The 15,541-nt window shown below is 44.1% G+C and overlaps 1 protein-coding gene across 2 annotated transcripts in view; it reads left to right on the top strand.

The window, feature by feature from the left end:
- Positions 1-15,541, top strand: part of TMEM104 (transmembrane protein 104) — a 312,500-nt gene that overhangs the window by 248,050 nt on the left and 48,909 nt on the right. For both annotated transcript variants that reach the window (XM_068264517.1, XM_068264518.1), the window contains 2 exons: positions 3,659-3,758; positions 12,372-12,474. In XM_068264517.1, coding sequence (XP_068120618.1) covers positions 3,659-3,758; positions 12,372-12,474 — 203 coding nt within the window. The remainder of the gene's footprint in view (positions 1-3,658; positions 3,759-12,371; positions 12,475-15,541) is intronic.

Below are 15,541 nucleotides of genomic sequence, written 5' to 3'. Positions count from 1 at the left end.
ATTGCTGAACATGGAGGAATTTGAAAACATTCTCTCTGAAAGATTTATTTTCAAAATACGAAACTAGTAGAAAATCAACTGATCTAAGGTTGTTTCACAGTGGCACCTTGCGGAGCTGCGTTATAAAGTCTTGTAATGCAGCTTACCGCACTGCAATGATAATCCTATGGGACGTTCACAGTGCATCATTAACGTAGCATTGAAAAATGTTGTGTTATGGTAACTCACTGCTTGCAGTGCGTTACCTCTAAACGCAGACGTGTTGTGACTTTAACATCGCATTAATCACAACGACCTAAAACAGAACTAGTAACAAGGTACAGTTTGCTTTCCCTACTTTCCTTGATTGCTTTTTTTGATAACTAATCAGATCTCTGGTTAAAATTGATTTAATTCGCAGAATATAGGATCTATTCTCAAGACGACTTAGGAACAGCTCCTTGAGCCAAGAGGACCCTGGCTCCGCACCCTGATTGAAACACAATTAGACAATTAGCTTAAAAGCCTCTCATCCATTTCACCTCCTCATTTAATTTTGTGTTTCTGGCCAGCCCAGACACATTTCGATGTTGGCCTTTTTTCTTTTTTTCCTACAGGTCACTAGGGCAGCTGCTATGCTCCTGCGGGGTCTGGTAGTAGCTAGGTGCTGGTGTGGGATGCTAGTTTACTGATGCTACTGGCCACCCGGGAATGTAAATCAGTAAGGACGCCATTCATGCGTTCTATGGCAGCATACAGTGATAGTGCAGCTGGTTGTTAGGTAACATGGATGCTAGTTTTGCCCTCTATGCACTGCTCAGCTTCCTGAATTTTCTGGTGAACGTGTGCAGGGTGCTTTTAGCATGGTAAGCCATTGGGGTGCCCTATGCTTCTTCAATAGCCTGTTGCTGGGCAATGAGGACCGTTACTCTGGCGTGTTACGCCGCCCGACATTCTACAATGCTTAGGCTGCAGCTGGGGATGGGCCATGCCAGGGGAGGGGGTGAAGCTGGAAGATGTCATGAAGCATTTAAAGCTGAAGCAGGAGTGGGGCTGGAATCCTGAAGGCTGTGCTGCATTGATGCTCTCAGTGTTGATGCAGTGGAGTCCAAGCCAAAGGTTTACATCAGCTCAGCAGTTGACTGGGATGAATATTATTCTGCTGTCTTTCTTGTATTTAATCTTATGGTTTTTTCAAGGTGAAAGTTCCTTACTGCCTGTATTTTCTCTATATGTGTTTTTTTTATCTACAGGCCAAAGCTGATTCAAATTCTGGTCATAGAACTAAGTGCTGTAATAAAAATGCAAAGCTCGCTAGCTCTAGGGATAGAAATGTGTTAGCCCTTTATTGCTTCTTTTATGGGAGCTAATTCCACTAATTTAGTTAAGGGGCTACAGAATCTATGTGACAGAAAGTAAAAAATGATGTGTCGCAAAATATCCAGGATTGTTTGCAGGGCCTAATCAGGCTTTTCTGTTTCCCCAGCTGTGTTTTGTTTCTTCTCAACCAACGTCATCAATGAAAATGGATGAGGAGTAGGAAGAGTGTTCTGAGCAAGACTCAGACACAGAGGAACAAAGGGTAGCAACTGAGGGGTGGAGGCTGGACTGAAGTTTTTTTTGTAGAGAAGACTGACAAACTTCTCAAACCGTTTTTTGTTACAAAAAACATTCAGGTACCTTATCCAGTATTTTAAGTACAGGATAAAATACATGGAGGCCTTCAACCGCCACAGGGCAGACGTGAGTTGACACTGCAGCCAAAGTAGGAAACAAGGGCACAGGAGCGCTTTCGGTAAAGATGTAATAAAAGCAGCGTTTTGTGGCATGATAGGGATATTTGGGTGCACAGATTTGGGTACTGGAGGAGCAGCAGCAACAGGACACAGACGCATGCCGGGTTATGGTAGGGGAGGGGGTTAGTGTTAGGCATCATGAGTGTGACCGGTTGAAGGACTTCAAATGCTGGCTCCCGGGCGGGGGAAAAAAGACAAAAGGGAAAACACCAAAAGTGCCAATATAGTATAGTAGTTAACAGCATTTTGATAGTGGTTATAGAAAGTGCAACTTATGAAGGTAGCTTGCTATTAGGCAACCACCTTATAGAGTGTGTGGGGAATTCCGTTCTTCATGCGATTTCGATCCAGGAACTCTTGTCGATATTTTTAGTCGCTCTCCAAAAAACACGTGAGCCACGCACGGTCACTGGCTATAGATCCCAGGGGCGATCCATTGAATAAGGGTAAACTGAGGTAGGTGGCAGGAGGCACCCCAGGGAGGAGAATTATAAATGAGATTAAAAGAAAGTATCACCTCTGAGGAATAGGGTTAAAATAGTTTGTATGTTTTGGACACAAAGTTGACACATTTCTAGGATCCAAACCACTTCTTTAGGTCAAAGTACGCCTTTTTAGACAATGATCCGGACTCTGGTGCTCTGAGTTCGATTCCTTGTCTAAAAAGACACTCTACTTTGACCTGGGTAGGACCCGCAAAACGTGTCATCTTTGTGTCCAATAAATACAAAATATTTTAACCTTCTTGCTCATCTGAGGTAAGATTTTATTGTTTTATCTTATTTATAATTTATCTCCCTGGGACGCCTCCTCCTACCTACGTTAGTGTTAGGCATAGATAGGGGAAGGTTAGGAGTTGATGGGGGGAGGTTAGTATTAGGTGTAGATTGGGTTGTTGGGAGATTTAGGTTACAGTGAGGGATAGTTCAATATCGGTAAAATTACCAATATATTACAATCAAGATTTCCTCATGCCCATTTTACCCAGTGCTCCTTTTAAATGTACGCATTAGCATATATGGAAGGCATGTACTTTAGACTGGGGTCCCTCCTTAGAGGTGAGTCTAGTGAGATTACTTGCTAATCTCTCGGCTCAAGGAGTTCCTGTGTAGTCTTGAGAAAATGGGGTTACTTACTGGTATTCCTGGACGACAAAGGAACAACTCCGCTATCACCCGCCCTGAGTACTGTCTTTGTACTTCCTTCATTTTTCCACTCTCTACATGGGGTGTTTTGGTTTCTTCCTTATTCGCCTCTGCCTGTCTCTGGCCTTGGTTACTTTCCCAGGCATGGAGGATGTGAGGTGGGTGGAAGGGCTTAAAGTGACACTGAAGTGCAAAAAAAAGTATGCTATGGTGAGTTTTATGCGTAGTAGATATAATTAATAGAACATGAATTCCTTCATAAAACAGCACTGTAGCTGGTAGGAGAGCTCATAGAAGCTCTTTTGCATAGATGATGACTGATGTTTCTAAACTCTTCCCGTACTGGAAAACAACATGATAATCATTTATTTGCTACTAATGCTCTATTTCTTAGCTGTACTACTCATACAATTCATTATATCATACGTTTTTCGCTTCAGGTTTGCTTTAATGCTAGTTACCAAATTGTATTTCATTTGGGGGGTGGAGCCAGGGTCCTTTTGTTTCAAGGAGCTGTTCCTTCATGATCCAGAAATAGTTTTTACCGGTAAGTAACCCTGATTTGGTAGATAATATCCAAATCTAATAAATCTAATCTATTTTTTATGTTTTATCTTAAACTATGCAGGTGTTGGTAAGAATCATCAAGTGTGTGCATTTTGTTTTTCTTCTATGTAACTTTTGTCTAGTGGACTTGCCTTAAACACATTGATTTTGAAGTTTTCTTTTTGTCAACAGTTGGTGTAAACCTCTTTTACTTGTGCATAATTATATATCTTTACGGAGACTTGGCGATTTACGCAACAGCTGTACCTTTATCTCTTGTGCAGGTCACTTGGTGAGTAATGTTTGTCTTTTAACTTAGCAGTGATTTATAGGTTTTAGAAAGTTTCTCTCTGGCTGTTGATTTTGTTTTTGTTTTATAAACGTGTTGTCTCATGTTTCTTTTGTTTAGCCCACAGCTTCAATATGCAAAAAATGTTTTTGTATTTTCTCGTTTAATACAGTTACCAAAGAACAATTATCTCAGCAATGCAGAGATAATTAGTTAATTTGTTATACCAACTGTTGGGCAAACAAATATACAATCATCAATTGAAACAATAAAATTGACCTATGCAAGCATGGTTTACCATAACCATGTAGATTTGCAACCAAGCTTATTGTGGAGAGGGTAGTATCCCTTCAGGACCAAAAAAAAACAAAAACTAAAAAACATTGCGTTCAAAATATTGTAAAAATGATAATTTTACCAATACAAACATCCAAGGTCAAACATATTGCTGTGTACACAGCTTACAACCTTTATAATACCTCACTCCCTCTTTTCCCTTGTTGCTTCTGGCATTTTCAAGTGTTACATCTTGAGAGATGGGCCTATTGTAATCCCTGAAAGATCTATGCTTACATCTTTAACCTCCATCTACAGTACACTTTGCTTAGGATAGTTATGTTTTACAATCTTCCCGGAGTAGAACAGGTATGCATATAAAATGGCCAAAAACTTTTATATTGATATATAACTATTATATTGATATATTGTGGGTAGTAAGCTGCCATGTGCAAACTGTTCGTTGTATACACAGAGCAGCCACTAAGGCTTGGTTCACACATAAAAAAGTCTCCTGTCCTGTCAGTTTTTGACAGTTGGCATGAGTTTTGTATGTGTTTCTATGAATGTGTTCACATATAAATCTGTTGTAACGATTGGGTGTTGCAACTCAGACGTCCTGATTATTAAGGTGATCTGCAGTATCACCAATAATACAAACACTATGCCTGATTATGTGGTGATCTGCAGAATCACCAATAATGCAAGTATAGCTAGCAACAATGCTGTGTGAATGGTGCTTGGTGCAACAGTAAGAAATGGTTAGATAGACCTTACCAGAGGGGCTGGAAGGTCTATCAGGAACTGTAACTGAATAGTTTGACTGGACCTTACCAGAGGAGCTGGTAAGGTACTATCAGTACAGGTAACAGGATAGTTTAGCAAGAGCACACCAGAGGAGCTGGTGGGTATACACAAAGAGCACCTCACCAGTGGCGAGGGCCCACTGGTGAGTAGAGAGGTCAGACAGGCAAGGTTCGGTAACAGAGAGGCAAACACAGTACAGAAACGTGAGGCAGAAGAGTAGTGAGTAATCAGGCAGAGGTTCAGCAACTAAGTCAGATAGGCAGAAGTACAGAATCGATTAGCAAATGCAAGGTCAGAGTATAGCCAGAATCATACACAGGTAATCAGCAATAATAGTATACAATAGTCCTAGTCTTGTGTGAAATCCCTGGTTTCCTCCCAGATCAAAGCACACCGGATACTAGACTAAGGTCTGAGCGCTAACACAAAGTATTCACGACAGCAGACAGTTTGCGAATGAAGAACGAAGGCTTAAGAAGCAGAGGCAAGGTCTCAGCCCACTATGTAATCAGTCAATCCGCGCGGCTAGAGTCACCTCTGACGTCAGCCGACCGGCAGGTCAGCTGACACGCCTTCTACCAGCATAAAGGTCCTGTCTCCGCGCGAGACAGCAGTCTTATGAGCAGATGACAATACCGTTCCCGGTGTGCTAGACGCCGACGGAACGGATGAGGCCTGGAAACAGGGAACAAAGGCGGCTGCGGGTATACCCTGCATGTCCGCAGCCGCCATGTTTGCAAATGTTACAGTACCCCCCCTCTAGGCGTGAACTCCGGACACGACACCCCTTGAGTGCCAAGACACCACTCCTGGGACTTCTCCCCAAGTTTGTCTGCCTCAGCCATCCCAGGGAGGGAGGGAGGGAGAGGGATGTCCCTGTACCAGTGCCCCAAAACGAAGGACAGAGGAAGATCTAGACTTTCTTAACCTGGCTGGCAAAGCCCAAATTATGTCCCCTGGAATGAATTTCCACTCCTCAGATTGTCTTTTATTGTCTAAAAGAGTCTGTTCAACCCGAATCCCAACAGCTGTAAGTCCTGTTTTTTCGGGAAGAATGCCAACTGGAGTGACTGGCTGCACTGACTCAGGCTCGAAGCATCTCGACAACACGTCAGCTTTCAGGTTTTTGCTACCTGGCCTGTAAGTGATAACAAACCTGAACCGCATGAAAAATAGCGACCACCGAGCCTGTCTAGGGGTAAGACGCTTGGCACTTTCGATATACTCTAAGTTTTTATGGTCCGTATATATTGTTACAGTGTGCTCAGCCCCTTCAAGCCAATGTCGCCATTCCTCAAATGCGAGCTTAATGGCCAAGAGCTCGCGATTCCCAATATCATAATTTTTCTCAGCGGGGGAACATTTTCTGGAAAAGTAAGCGCACGGATGCAACCTGCCTCACAGGCCAGAAGGTTGGGACAACACAGCCCCCACTCCAATCTCTGAAGCATCCACTTCAACCACAAAGGGAAGGGACACATCCACATGTCTCAAGATGGGGGTGGAACAAAACAACTGCTTGAGTGATGAAAAGGCAGCTTGTGCCTCTGACGACCAGTTGTAAGTGTCCGCCCCCTTCTTGGTAAGTTCTGTAAGGGGTGAGACTACAGAAGAAAAGCCTTTTATAAATCTTCTATAGTAATTGGCGAAGCCCAAGAATCGCTGGAGTGCCTTCAACCCTACAGGCTGAGGCCACTCCAGTACAGCAGATACTTTTTGGGGATCCATGGACAACCCTGCTGTGGAGATCACATACCCCAAAAAAGGAACCTCTGAAACCTCAAAAAGGCATTTTTCGATTTTAGCGAACAGGGGTTCTGCCGTAACTTCCTCAAGACATATTTTACATGTTCTCTGTGTTCAGTCAATGTAGGGGAAAAAATGAGGATATCATCCAAATAGACAAGGACGAATCACCCCAAAACCTCCCTGAAAACCTCATTAATCAGCTCCTGGAAGACGGCGGGTGCGTTGCACAACCAGAAGGGCATAACGAGATACTCGTAGTGCCCGTCGGGCGTGTTAAACGCCGCCTTCCACTCGTCACCTTCTCTAATACGGATCAGGTTGTATGCCCCCCTGAGATCAAGTTTGGTAAACACACCCGCATCAGTAACCTGAGAGAATAAATCGTCGGTCAGGGGCAGAGGATAACGATTTTTTACTGTAATCTTGTTCAAACCCTGTAATCAATACATAGCCGGAGGCCACCGTCCTTCTTTTTAACAAAAGAGAAACCTGCCCCAGCCGGGGACCTAGAAGGGCGAATGAAACCTTTGGCCAAATTGTCAGTGATATATTCCTGCATAGCAAGCTTTTCGGGCCCATACAGATTATATAGATGGCCCCTAGGGGGCATACAACCTGATCTTAGATCTATGGGGCAATCAAAGCTTCGATGGGGTGGAAGCTTGTCTGCAGCCCGAGGACAGAATACATCAGCGAAATCGGAATACTGACTAGGTAAACCCTCCACCTGGACTTCAGTGGCGCATACCGTGACTTTCCCCAAACAATGTTGCTGACAGAAAGAGTACCAACTTAGCAATTGTCTGGAACTCCAGTCAATCCGAGGGGAATGTTTCTGAAGCCAGGGCATACCAAGAATCACCGATGAGGTTGCCATTCTGAGAACAAGAAACTGTATTTGTTCTTTATGTAGAACCCCAATCTGACAACATCTGATAACAATACAGGAGTCTGTGAGAGAGATCGTTTTCCCTGTAGTGGTGAATTGTCCATTGCAGTAACAATGAACTGGTGACCCAATGATTGGAGAGGAAGGCCGAGCTGAACTGCAAAATCATAGTCCATAAAGTTGAGCTGCTGAGCCTGAGTCTATGAATGCCTGCGTATCCTGGAATTGATCTCCCCAAATAATAGTACAAGGAAGGAGTAATCTATTATCTCCCAATGGGACAGCTGAATCGCCTATTGTGGTGCCACCAACCACAAGGGAGCGATATAAGGTGTCCGTCTCCTTGAGACAGTCTGAAACCAAATGATCTGTCTCCAGAGTCGGAGAACAGGACCTCGAACAAGATCTCTTATCTCTCTCAGACTTGGGAAACTTGAAGTGTTCTGAGAGCCCCGAGTCATACTGGGAAAGCGAAGGAATTACCGAAGCTTCCCTGGTGACCTTGCCCCTAGTCCGTCTCTGATGTCGAACTCTACGGTCGATCTTTACAGCCAGAGATATGGCCTCGTCAAATGGACCTAGGTTCAGGATGACCTAACATCAAATCGACCACTGAGTCAGATAATCCCGATAAAAAGCAATCAAGTAAAGCATGCTGCCCCCATCTGGCCGTCACTGCCCACCTTCTAAACTCTGCTGCATACATCTCAACAGTGTTATGGCTTTGTCTGAGGGTCCTAAGCTTCCTCTCTGAAGTTATTGCTAAATCGGGATCATCGTATATAACTGCCATTGCTTTAAAGAAGTCCTGCACAGACGCCAAAGCCTCATGGTTATCTGGGAGACTATATGCCCATGACTGCAAGTCTCCTGATTATAAAGTCTTTGTTAAAACGACCCTTTGGCTTTCTGACCCTGATGCCGTAGGACATAATTCAAAGTATGAAAGGCACCGATTTTTAAAATTCAGAAAATCGGCCCTATGCCCAGAAAATCTCTCCGGGAGAGGTAGTCTGGGTTCCAGAACAAAAGGGGATGACACTGGTGTAGTATGTGTTGGAATGTGTTGTAGAGCCTCCGATAGCTGAGTGCTAACCGTGAGACACAAACGATCAGCCGTAATCAACCCTTCCACATGACTAGCCAGTGTATCCATGGTATTTCTGGTCTGCTGTTCTGTAACGATTGGGTGTTGCAACTCAGACGTCTGATTATTAGGTGCTCTGCAGTATCACCAATAATGCAGACACTATACCTGATTATGTGGTGATCTGCAGAATCACCAATAATGCAAGTATAGCTAGCAACAATGCTGTGTGAATGGTGCTTGGTGCAACAATAAGAAATGGTTAGATAGACCTTACCAGAGGGGCTGGAAGGTCTATCAGGAACTGTAACTGAATAGTTTGACTGGACCTTACCAGAGGAGCTGGTAAGGTACTATCAGTACAGGTAATGGTATAGTTTAGCAAGAGCACACCAGAGGAGCTGGTGGGTATACACAAAGAGCACCTCACCAGTGGCGAGGGCCCACTGGTGAGTAGAGAGGTCAGACAGGCAAGGTTCGGTAACAGAGAGGCAAAAACAGTACAGAAACGTAAGGCAGAAGAGTAGTGAGTAATCAGGCAGAGGTTCAGCAACTAAGTCAGATAGGCAGAAGTACAGAATCGATTAGCAAATGCAAGGTCAGAGTATAGCCAGAATCATACACAGTTTGCGAATCATACACGGGTAATTGGCAATAATAATATACAATAGTCCTAGTCTTGTGTGAAATCCCTGGTTTCCTCCCATATCAAAGCGCACCGGATACTAGACTAAGGTCTGAGCGCTAACACAAAGTATTCACGACAGCAGACAGTTTGCGAATGAAAAAAGAAGGCTTAAGAAGCAGAGGCAAGCTCTCAGACGCGCCCACCACGTAATCAGCCAATCCGCGCGACGAGAGTCACCGCTGAAGTCAGCCGACCGGCAGGTCAGCTGACACGCCTTCTACCAGCATAAAGGTCCTGTCTCCGCCCGCGCGAGACAGTGATCCTATGAGCAGATGACAATACCGTTCCCGGCGTGCTAGACGCCGACGGAACGGATGAGGCCTGGAAACAGGGAACAAAGGCGGCTGCGGGTATACCCTGCATGTCCGCAGCCGCCATGTTGGCAAATGTTACATTTGTACAATTACGGTGCAGTCTTGTCATTTTTGTATCAGTTCTGGGTGTCTTCACACTATAGAATGTAAATTTCTGGTCCAGTCAGAGAAAACGGATGCAAAACTGACAGGACGAGACTTTACGGGACAAGAAATGTACAGATTTATGCGCGAACCAAAACTAAGAGGCGGTTCACACTTGCAATAAAAAGTTACTTGTTCGGGAAGGCTTTCTGGAGCCAACAAAACTGTATTCACAGATTGCAATGTTAAAAATATTGGCTGTCTTGACCTGTGCTTAAAAAGGGATCCATTGGACACGGTCCTTAAAACTGAGCAGAGAGTCCAAACTTGGGACTTTTTTTCCAGAGAGCAAATCCCCACGGAGACAATGAAAGTCAATGTAAAAATGTATCATCTATTCCCACACAGAAGTTTGCACTCAAATCATATGCCAAAGCGTATTACCTAAACTTCCTTCTCCTCCCCATGGTGCCATCTTTGCCTAATCCCTGTTTATTGAGCAGGGCTACAAACATGACTACCAAACAGTTTTTCAATGTAAAGGACCTGATATTGACTGTGTAGTAACACCCAGAGGTCTGTGACATAGGACATCCTGGGTACAGTGACCAGGACCATTATCCGTACCCTATTACATAATGAAGTGAAGTAGGTGGTTGTGGTGTGGCACACCTTACTGTATATCCGGGTGCATAACTGGAGTATAAAGCAATACTCGTAGTATCAGCACACCTTGCTTTCTCAAAAGCAGAAGCGTTTATTTATCAATGCATGTGTCCAAGCACCATGAATGACAAATGTTTCAGGGCCACGCAGGGTCCCCTTCTTCAGATAAGTGCAGACATATACCAAATATATACGCTATATGTCTGCACTTCTTGTCTTGTTATCAGGCAACAAGTCACTTGCAACCAGCCTGAAGAGAGCAGCCGACCATGGGTTTCATACTGACATATAACACATGCACCACCCACTGTTTACTATATCCAGAGTCAGCGTCACGTAGGGGCCAAAAAAAACATGTTTACTATAACAGAAGTTTTATTATATCAGAGTTTACTATACCAGGCGTTGGTATTGAATGCACTGCTTTATTCACCTTCTAATGCATTTCAATACCAATACCAGCAAGCTCTCCCAGCTACACATACCTGACTCCATTTGCAATTGGATATGCAATTTTTTAACAGACAAGAGGTTAGACTTGGGTACATACATCAAACTCTCTGGCAATCAGTGTTGGTGCACGCCAGGGCTGTGTGCTTCCTCCACTGCTTTATTCACTGTACACCAATGATTGCACCTCCACAGATCCATCTGTTAGGGTTCTGAAGTTTGCAGATGATGATACGACAGTAGTTGGTCTCATACAAAATGGGGACGAGTCAGCATACAGGCATGCAGTGGGACAGCTTTCCACCTGGTACAGCAGCAACAACTTGAACCTAAATGCTATCAAAACCATGGAGATGATAATAGACTTTAGGAGATCTGCTCACTCCATCTTCCAGCTCTTGCCTTCAGGAGTAAGATTCTGGTCAGTCGCTACTAAAACTTCTAGACACAGGTACAGCTGTTTCCTGTAGGCAGTAGCTATGCTTAATGCCGATCCACACTAGAACTCCTAGTTCTTGAAAGCATTCAGCACAGAATTGTAAATGAACTCGTCTCACCCTGTTCCCTGCCACTATAACTTACATACTGTCCTTCACTTGTAACATATACACTGTCTGTCCTTGTTTTGTTTCCTGTGGCCTCCCCCTGTCCCGCCTTGTGGCCTCCTCCTACATCCTTTTGTGACCTCCTTCTGCACCCCCTTGTGGCCTCCTTATATTCCCCCTTGTGTTGTCTTTCTCTCTCCCCTTGTGGACTCCTCTTGTCCCCCTTGTGGTCTACTCCTTCCCCCCCCCCCTTGTGGCTTCCTCCTGCCTCCTTTGTGTTCTGCTTCTGTCCCCACTTGTAGCCTACTCCTGTCCCCCTTGTGTCTTCCTTATAACCCCCTTGTGTCATCCTTCTTCTGCACCCTCTTGTGGCTTTCTTATGCACCACCTTGTGTCCTCCTCCTCCTGCCCCCCTTGTGTCCTCCGCCTGTCCCCCTTGTGTCCTCCTTATATCCTCTCTTGTGTCATCCTTTTTTCCCACCTTGTGGTCTCCTTATGTTTCCCCTTGTGGCCTCCTTATGTTCCCCCATGTGGCATCCTCCTGCCCCCCCCCCCCCCCTTGTGTCTTTCTTCAGTTCCCCTCCGTGTCCTCGGTATCCCTGTATGTAGGAATGAGCAGTGGTAGCCACGGTAATACTCACATGACCCGATGGTGGCTGCTGTTCCCCTTTGTAATGACGCGACCAGGAAGTACCGCCAGTAAGGGAAAGGAGTGAGAGACCAGTGGCTGCTCGCGCGGGCTCCAATGATGGTGAGTGATGCCCGCGGCTGCTGCTGCTTAATTACATCTTGTCAGAGAAACAGAATAAGAAAGCGCAGGACATCAGAGGCGGACGACACGGACACAGAGGGGAACTGAAACCACCGCGAGCACAATCGGATCATGTGAGTGTTACTTATGGCTACCGCTGCTCATTCCTACATACAGGGACACCAGGGACAATACAGGGAGTCCCCGACAGCGCAGCACGTCGGCGGCTCCCATCACATTAAAATTCTTCTTTAATGTGGAAAACAGTCAAGGTTTACTGTAATATCACAGTTTTTATTGTCTTTCTTAGTTTTTCTGGAAATGAAACTTGTGGATCTGGGACTGCAGATGTAAATGATACTCAAGCATGTTGGGGAAAGATAAGACGGATTGATGCCTACAGGATATATTTGGTGAGTTGGTATTGACTTGTAATTGAAGATATAGAAATGGTTAACTACTGAGTGTGGTATGTTGACAAAATTTAAAACAATATTTCATATGTATTACGTGACAATAGCTGAGGAAGATTTACCACGTCTGTTGCAAAGCATGTAGCATGGAGTAAACTGTACTTTTCAACAAGCATTTCAATCACCATTCATTAAAGAGGAACTGTAAAAACTTATAGAAGAATGCAGTATATTATTCAGGATACAAACTTTTACATGAATTTGTGACAAATCTCCCGCCAATCCGGTCTTATTATGCTACAGTTGCCATACAGTTCTCATCCACTAGAGACTTCTGGAAGCAAATCCACTGTGAGCACAATAAAGGTTTAAGATTGGTTGTGTCCATACATGATACAATCTTGATTATATGTGCAATTGGTAAAATAAAATTATCGATTTTGCGCTGAAAATCGATGGTAATGCTGCCACCACTCTTTTTAGGTTTTATGAAACAGAGAGATCTTGAAGCTAATTACTCCTAAATGGAGGAAAATGGTTAATTGCAACCTAACTAGCCAAATCAAACATTTATAAGAACAACAGTGAGGTAGAATGTCTCTTTCTGAGGACATGGAGATCTAGGCATAAATCAAAATAACCAGAACAGGGAACAGAACTGGAACAATTGGTTGTTTTTTTTATTTATAAAACTCCACCTCTGTGAAGGTGCCAGTGCTGAGTTTGTCAGCAGGGTGTTGTGCTTTCCAGGAAGAATCTGATAAGAGACGAGAGCTAAATTAGTTAGTTCTGCCATTTGATATCCCTTCTGAAAGCTTCAGCTAATAGCAGGGAACATTTGCTAAAATGACACTGCGTTTTAAATATGTGTGGATCTACAAAAAATGATGCATTCCCGATTGTTCGGTAATCGATATTGCAGAGATCGCAAAGCATCACACCTCCCCCTTTAGGAAGCAAGAAGTTTTCAATCAAGATGATACCATTTATTGGCTAACTAAAAAGAATAAGAATAAGCATGCTTTCAGCCTTGCAGCCTTCGTCGGGCTTAATTTGGACTATAACCCAGTATTACTTCTTTGCTCTAAAATATTATTTACAGCATATAATATACTAACACAATATTTTTTTTTTTTTAGTAAAACAGCATTTAAAGGGTTACATCACAGGACTGACTTTTTCTCCTGCAGGGGCTGCCGCATCCGAACTGGTGATTAGCTTATCTTCTGTATACATTCTTTACTTGATACAATTAAGTAAACATTCTCTGGCTGTGCAGAAACTTATGCTAATGAGTCCTGGTGTGAAACACAGGTCAGAAATCACTGATGGCTGCATTTAAAACAGAAGTACAACAGTTATGAATAAAATGCACCAGCAGCTTTCAAAGTAAATAAACTGAACTGGGAAGTTATAATGTCTACTCTAAATGAATTATAATAGTTGTGCACAAAAGAAAATATGATAATTTGTAGGGGTTATAAAAAGTAGGAAAACACATTTTTGTTGAATATTTTGTCAGAGTTTTAAACTGCTTTAAATCCTGTTTGCTTGCAGGCTGATGGTACAGATTTAAACATGCAACATCAAAAGGGAAAACAGATTTTTTTTCAAGCATAAATACGTGTCATTAAGATGTCAATTACAATACCCTACTGCTACAGTGCTACCCCTTTAGGAAGATTGTAGAAGGAGTGGTCAGCAAGACTGACTGAAGCAATACCCACTCGCTACTTGGCTTCCTTACAGCAGGAAAGTCCATCAGCATTCTGATGGTGACTTCCCGTTTTTGTGCTGGATCAGGAAATCATACTGTTGACGGGCTAAGCTCCGACGGAGGAGTTTTCCGCTGGTACCAGCAGTTCGTTTCAGCCAGCTAAGGGGTTTTGGTCTGTTATTACCGTGAAAGATCATCCATAAACATACGTTTGTAACTTCTGTAGGGCCCACACAATCGCTAGGCACTGTTTCTCTGTCGTGGAGTATGCGCCTCCCCTGGAAGCATCTTCCTGCTCAGGTAGAGGACAGGATGCTCATTCCCGGTTGCATCCACCTGAATAAGTACTGCTCCCAGGCAGTGGTCCAAAGCTTCAGTTTGTACAATGAACTGACAAGAGAAGTTGGGAGCTTGAAGAACAGGAGTACTAGCCAGTGCTTCCTTCAAGGCCCAAAATGACTGTTCTGAATTCCACATGACCTTGTTGGGTTGTTTTTTTTTACCCATGGCGTTGGGAAGTGATTTAGCCAGATTACTATAGGTCAGAACAAACTTCCTATAGTACCCTGCCGTTTCCATTAAAACCTGTATGTGTTTTTTGGTGGTAGGCTACGGCCATGCCACAATGGCATCGACCTTGCCTATCTGTGGTTTCAGGGTCTGACTGCCTACTCTATGCCCTAAGTACTGAACCTCTGTAATGGCAATCTGACATTTGTTGGGCTTAACTGTCAGTGGCAGTGGACAGCCTTCCCAATACCTGTGACAAATGTTTAAGGTGATCTTCCCAGATTGGACTGAATACAGCAATGTAATCCAGGTAGGCTACTGCAAAACCTTGCATTCCTTCCAGCAGTTCAGTCCGCTGAAAGGTGGCGGGCACATTGTTCATCCCAAAGGGCATACGAGTAGAACTCATAGAGACCAAGAGGGGTGATAAATGCGGATTTCTCTCTCGCCTCTGGCACAAGTGTAATTTGTCAGTTCCCTCCGCTCAAGTATATGATTGTCAGGTAGCAATCATTCAGTCTCCGATAGTCGAGATTCGGGACGGCCCATGGACTAGCAGATTTCTGGATGACTCCTAACTGCAGCATGTCCTCAATCTCTCCCTTGATTTCAGCCTGCACTTCAGGTGAGGTGCGATACAGGCCCTGCCGTAAGGACTGGTGGGTCCCGGTGTCAGGTCAGTGAGCTGCTAGGTGGGTTTGGCCAGGTAGTCCTGAGAATGTGGTGCTGTGGGTTCTCAGGAGTGTGGTGGGCTGCAGTCACTGAGGCTATGAAAGGTGGGGGTTTATGTTATCATTCTGTACCACTTCTCATAGCTCTGCTAGCAGTTCTATTTGCGGG

This window comes from Hyperolius riggenbachi, chromosome 12, assembly GCF_040937935.1.
Source record: "Hyperolius riggenbachi isolate aHypRig1 chromosome 12, aHypRig1.pri, whole genome shotgun sequence".
Classification (NCBI taxonomy): Eukaryota; Metazoa; Chordata; class Amphibia; order Anura; family Hyperoliidae; genus Hyperolius; species Hyperolius riggenbachi.
Note: the sequence above shows the minus strand (reverse complement) of the source record. Positions and strands in the feature narration are given on the sequence as shown.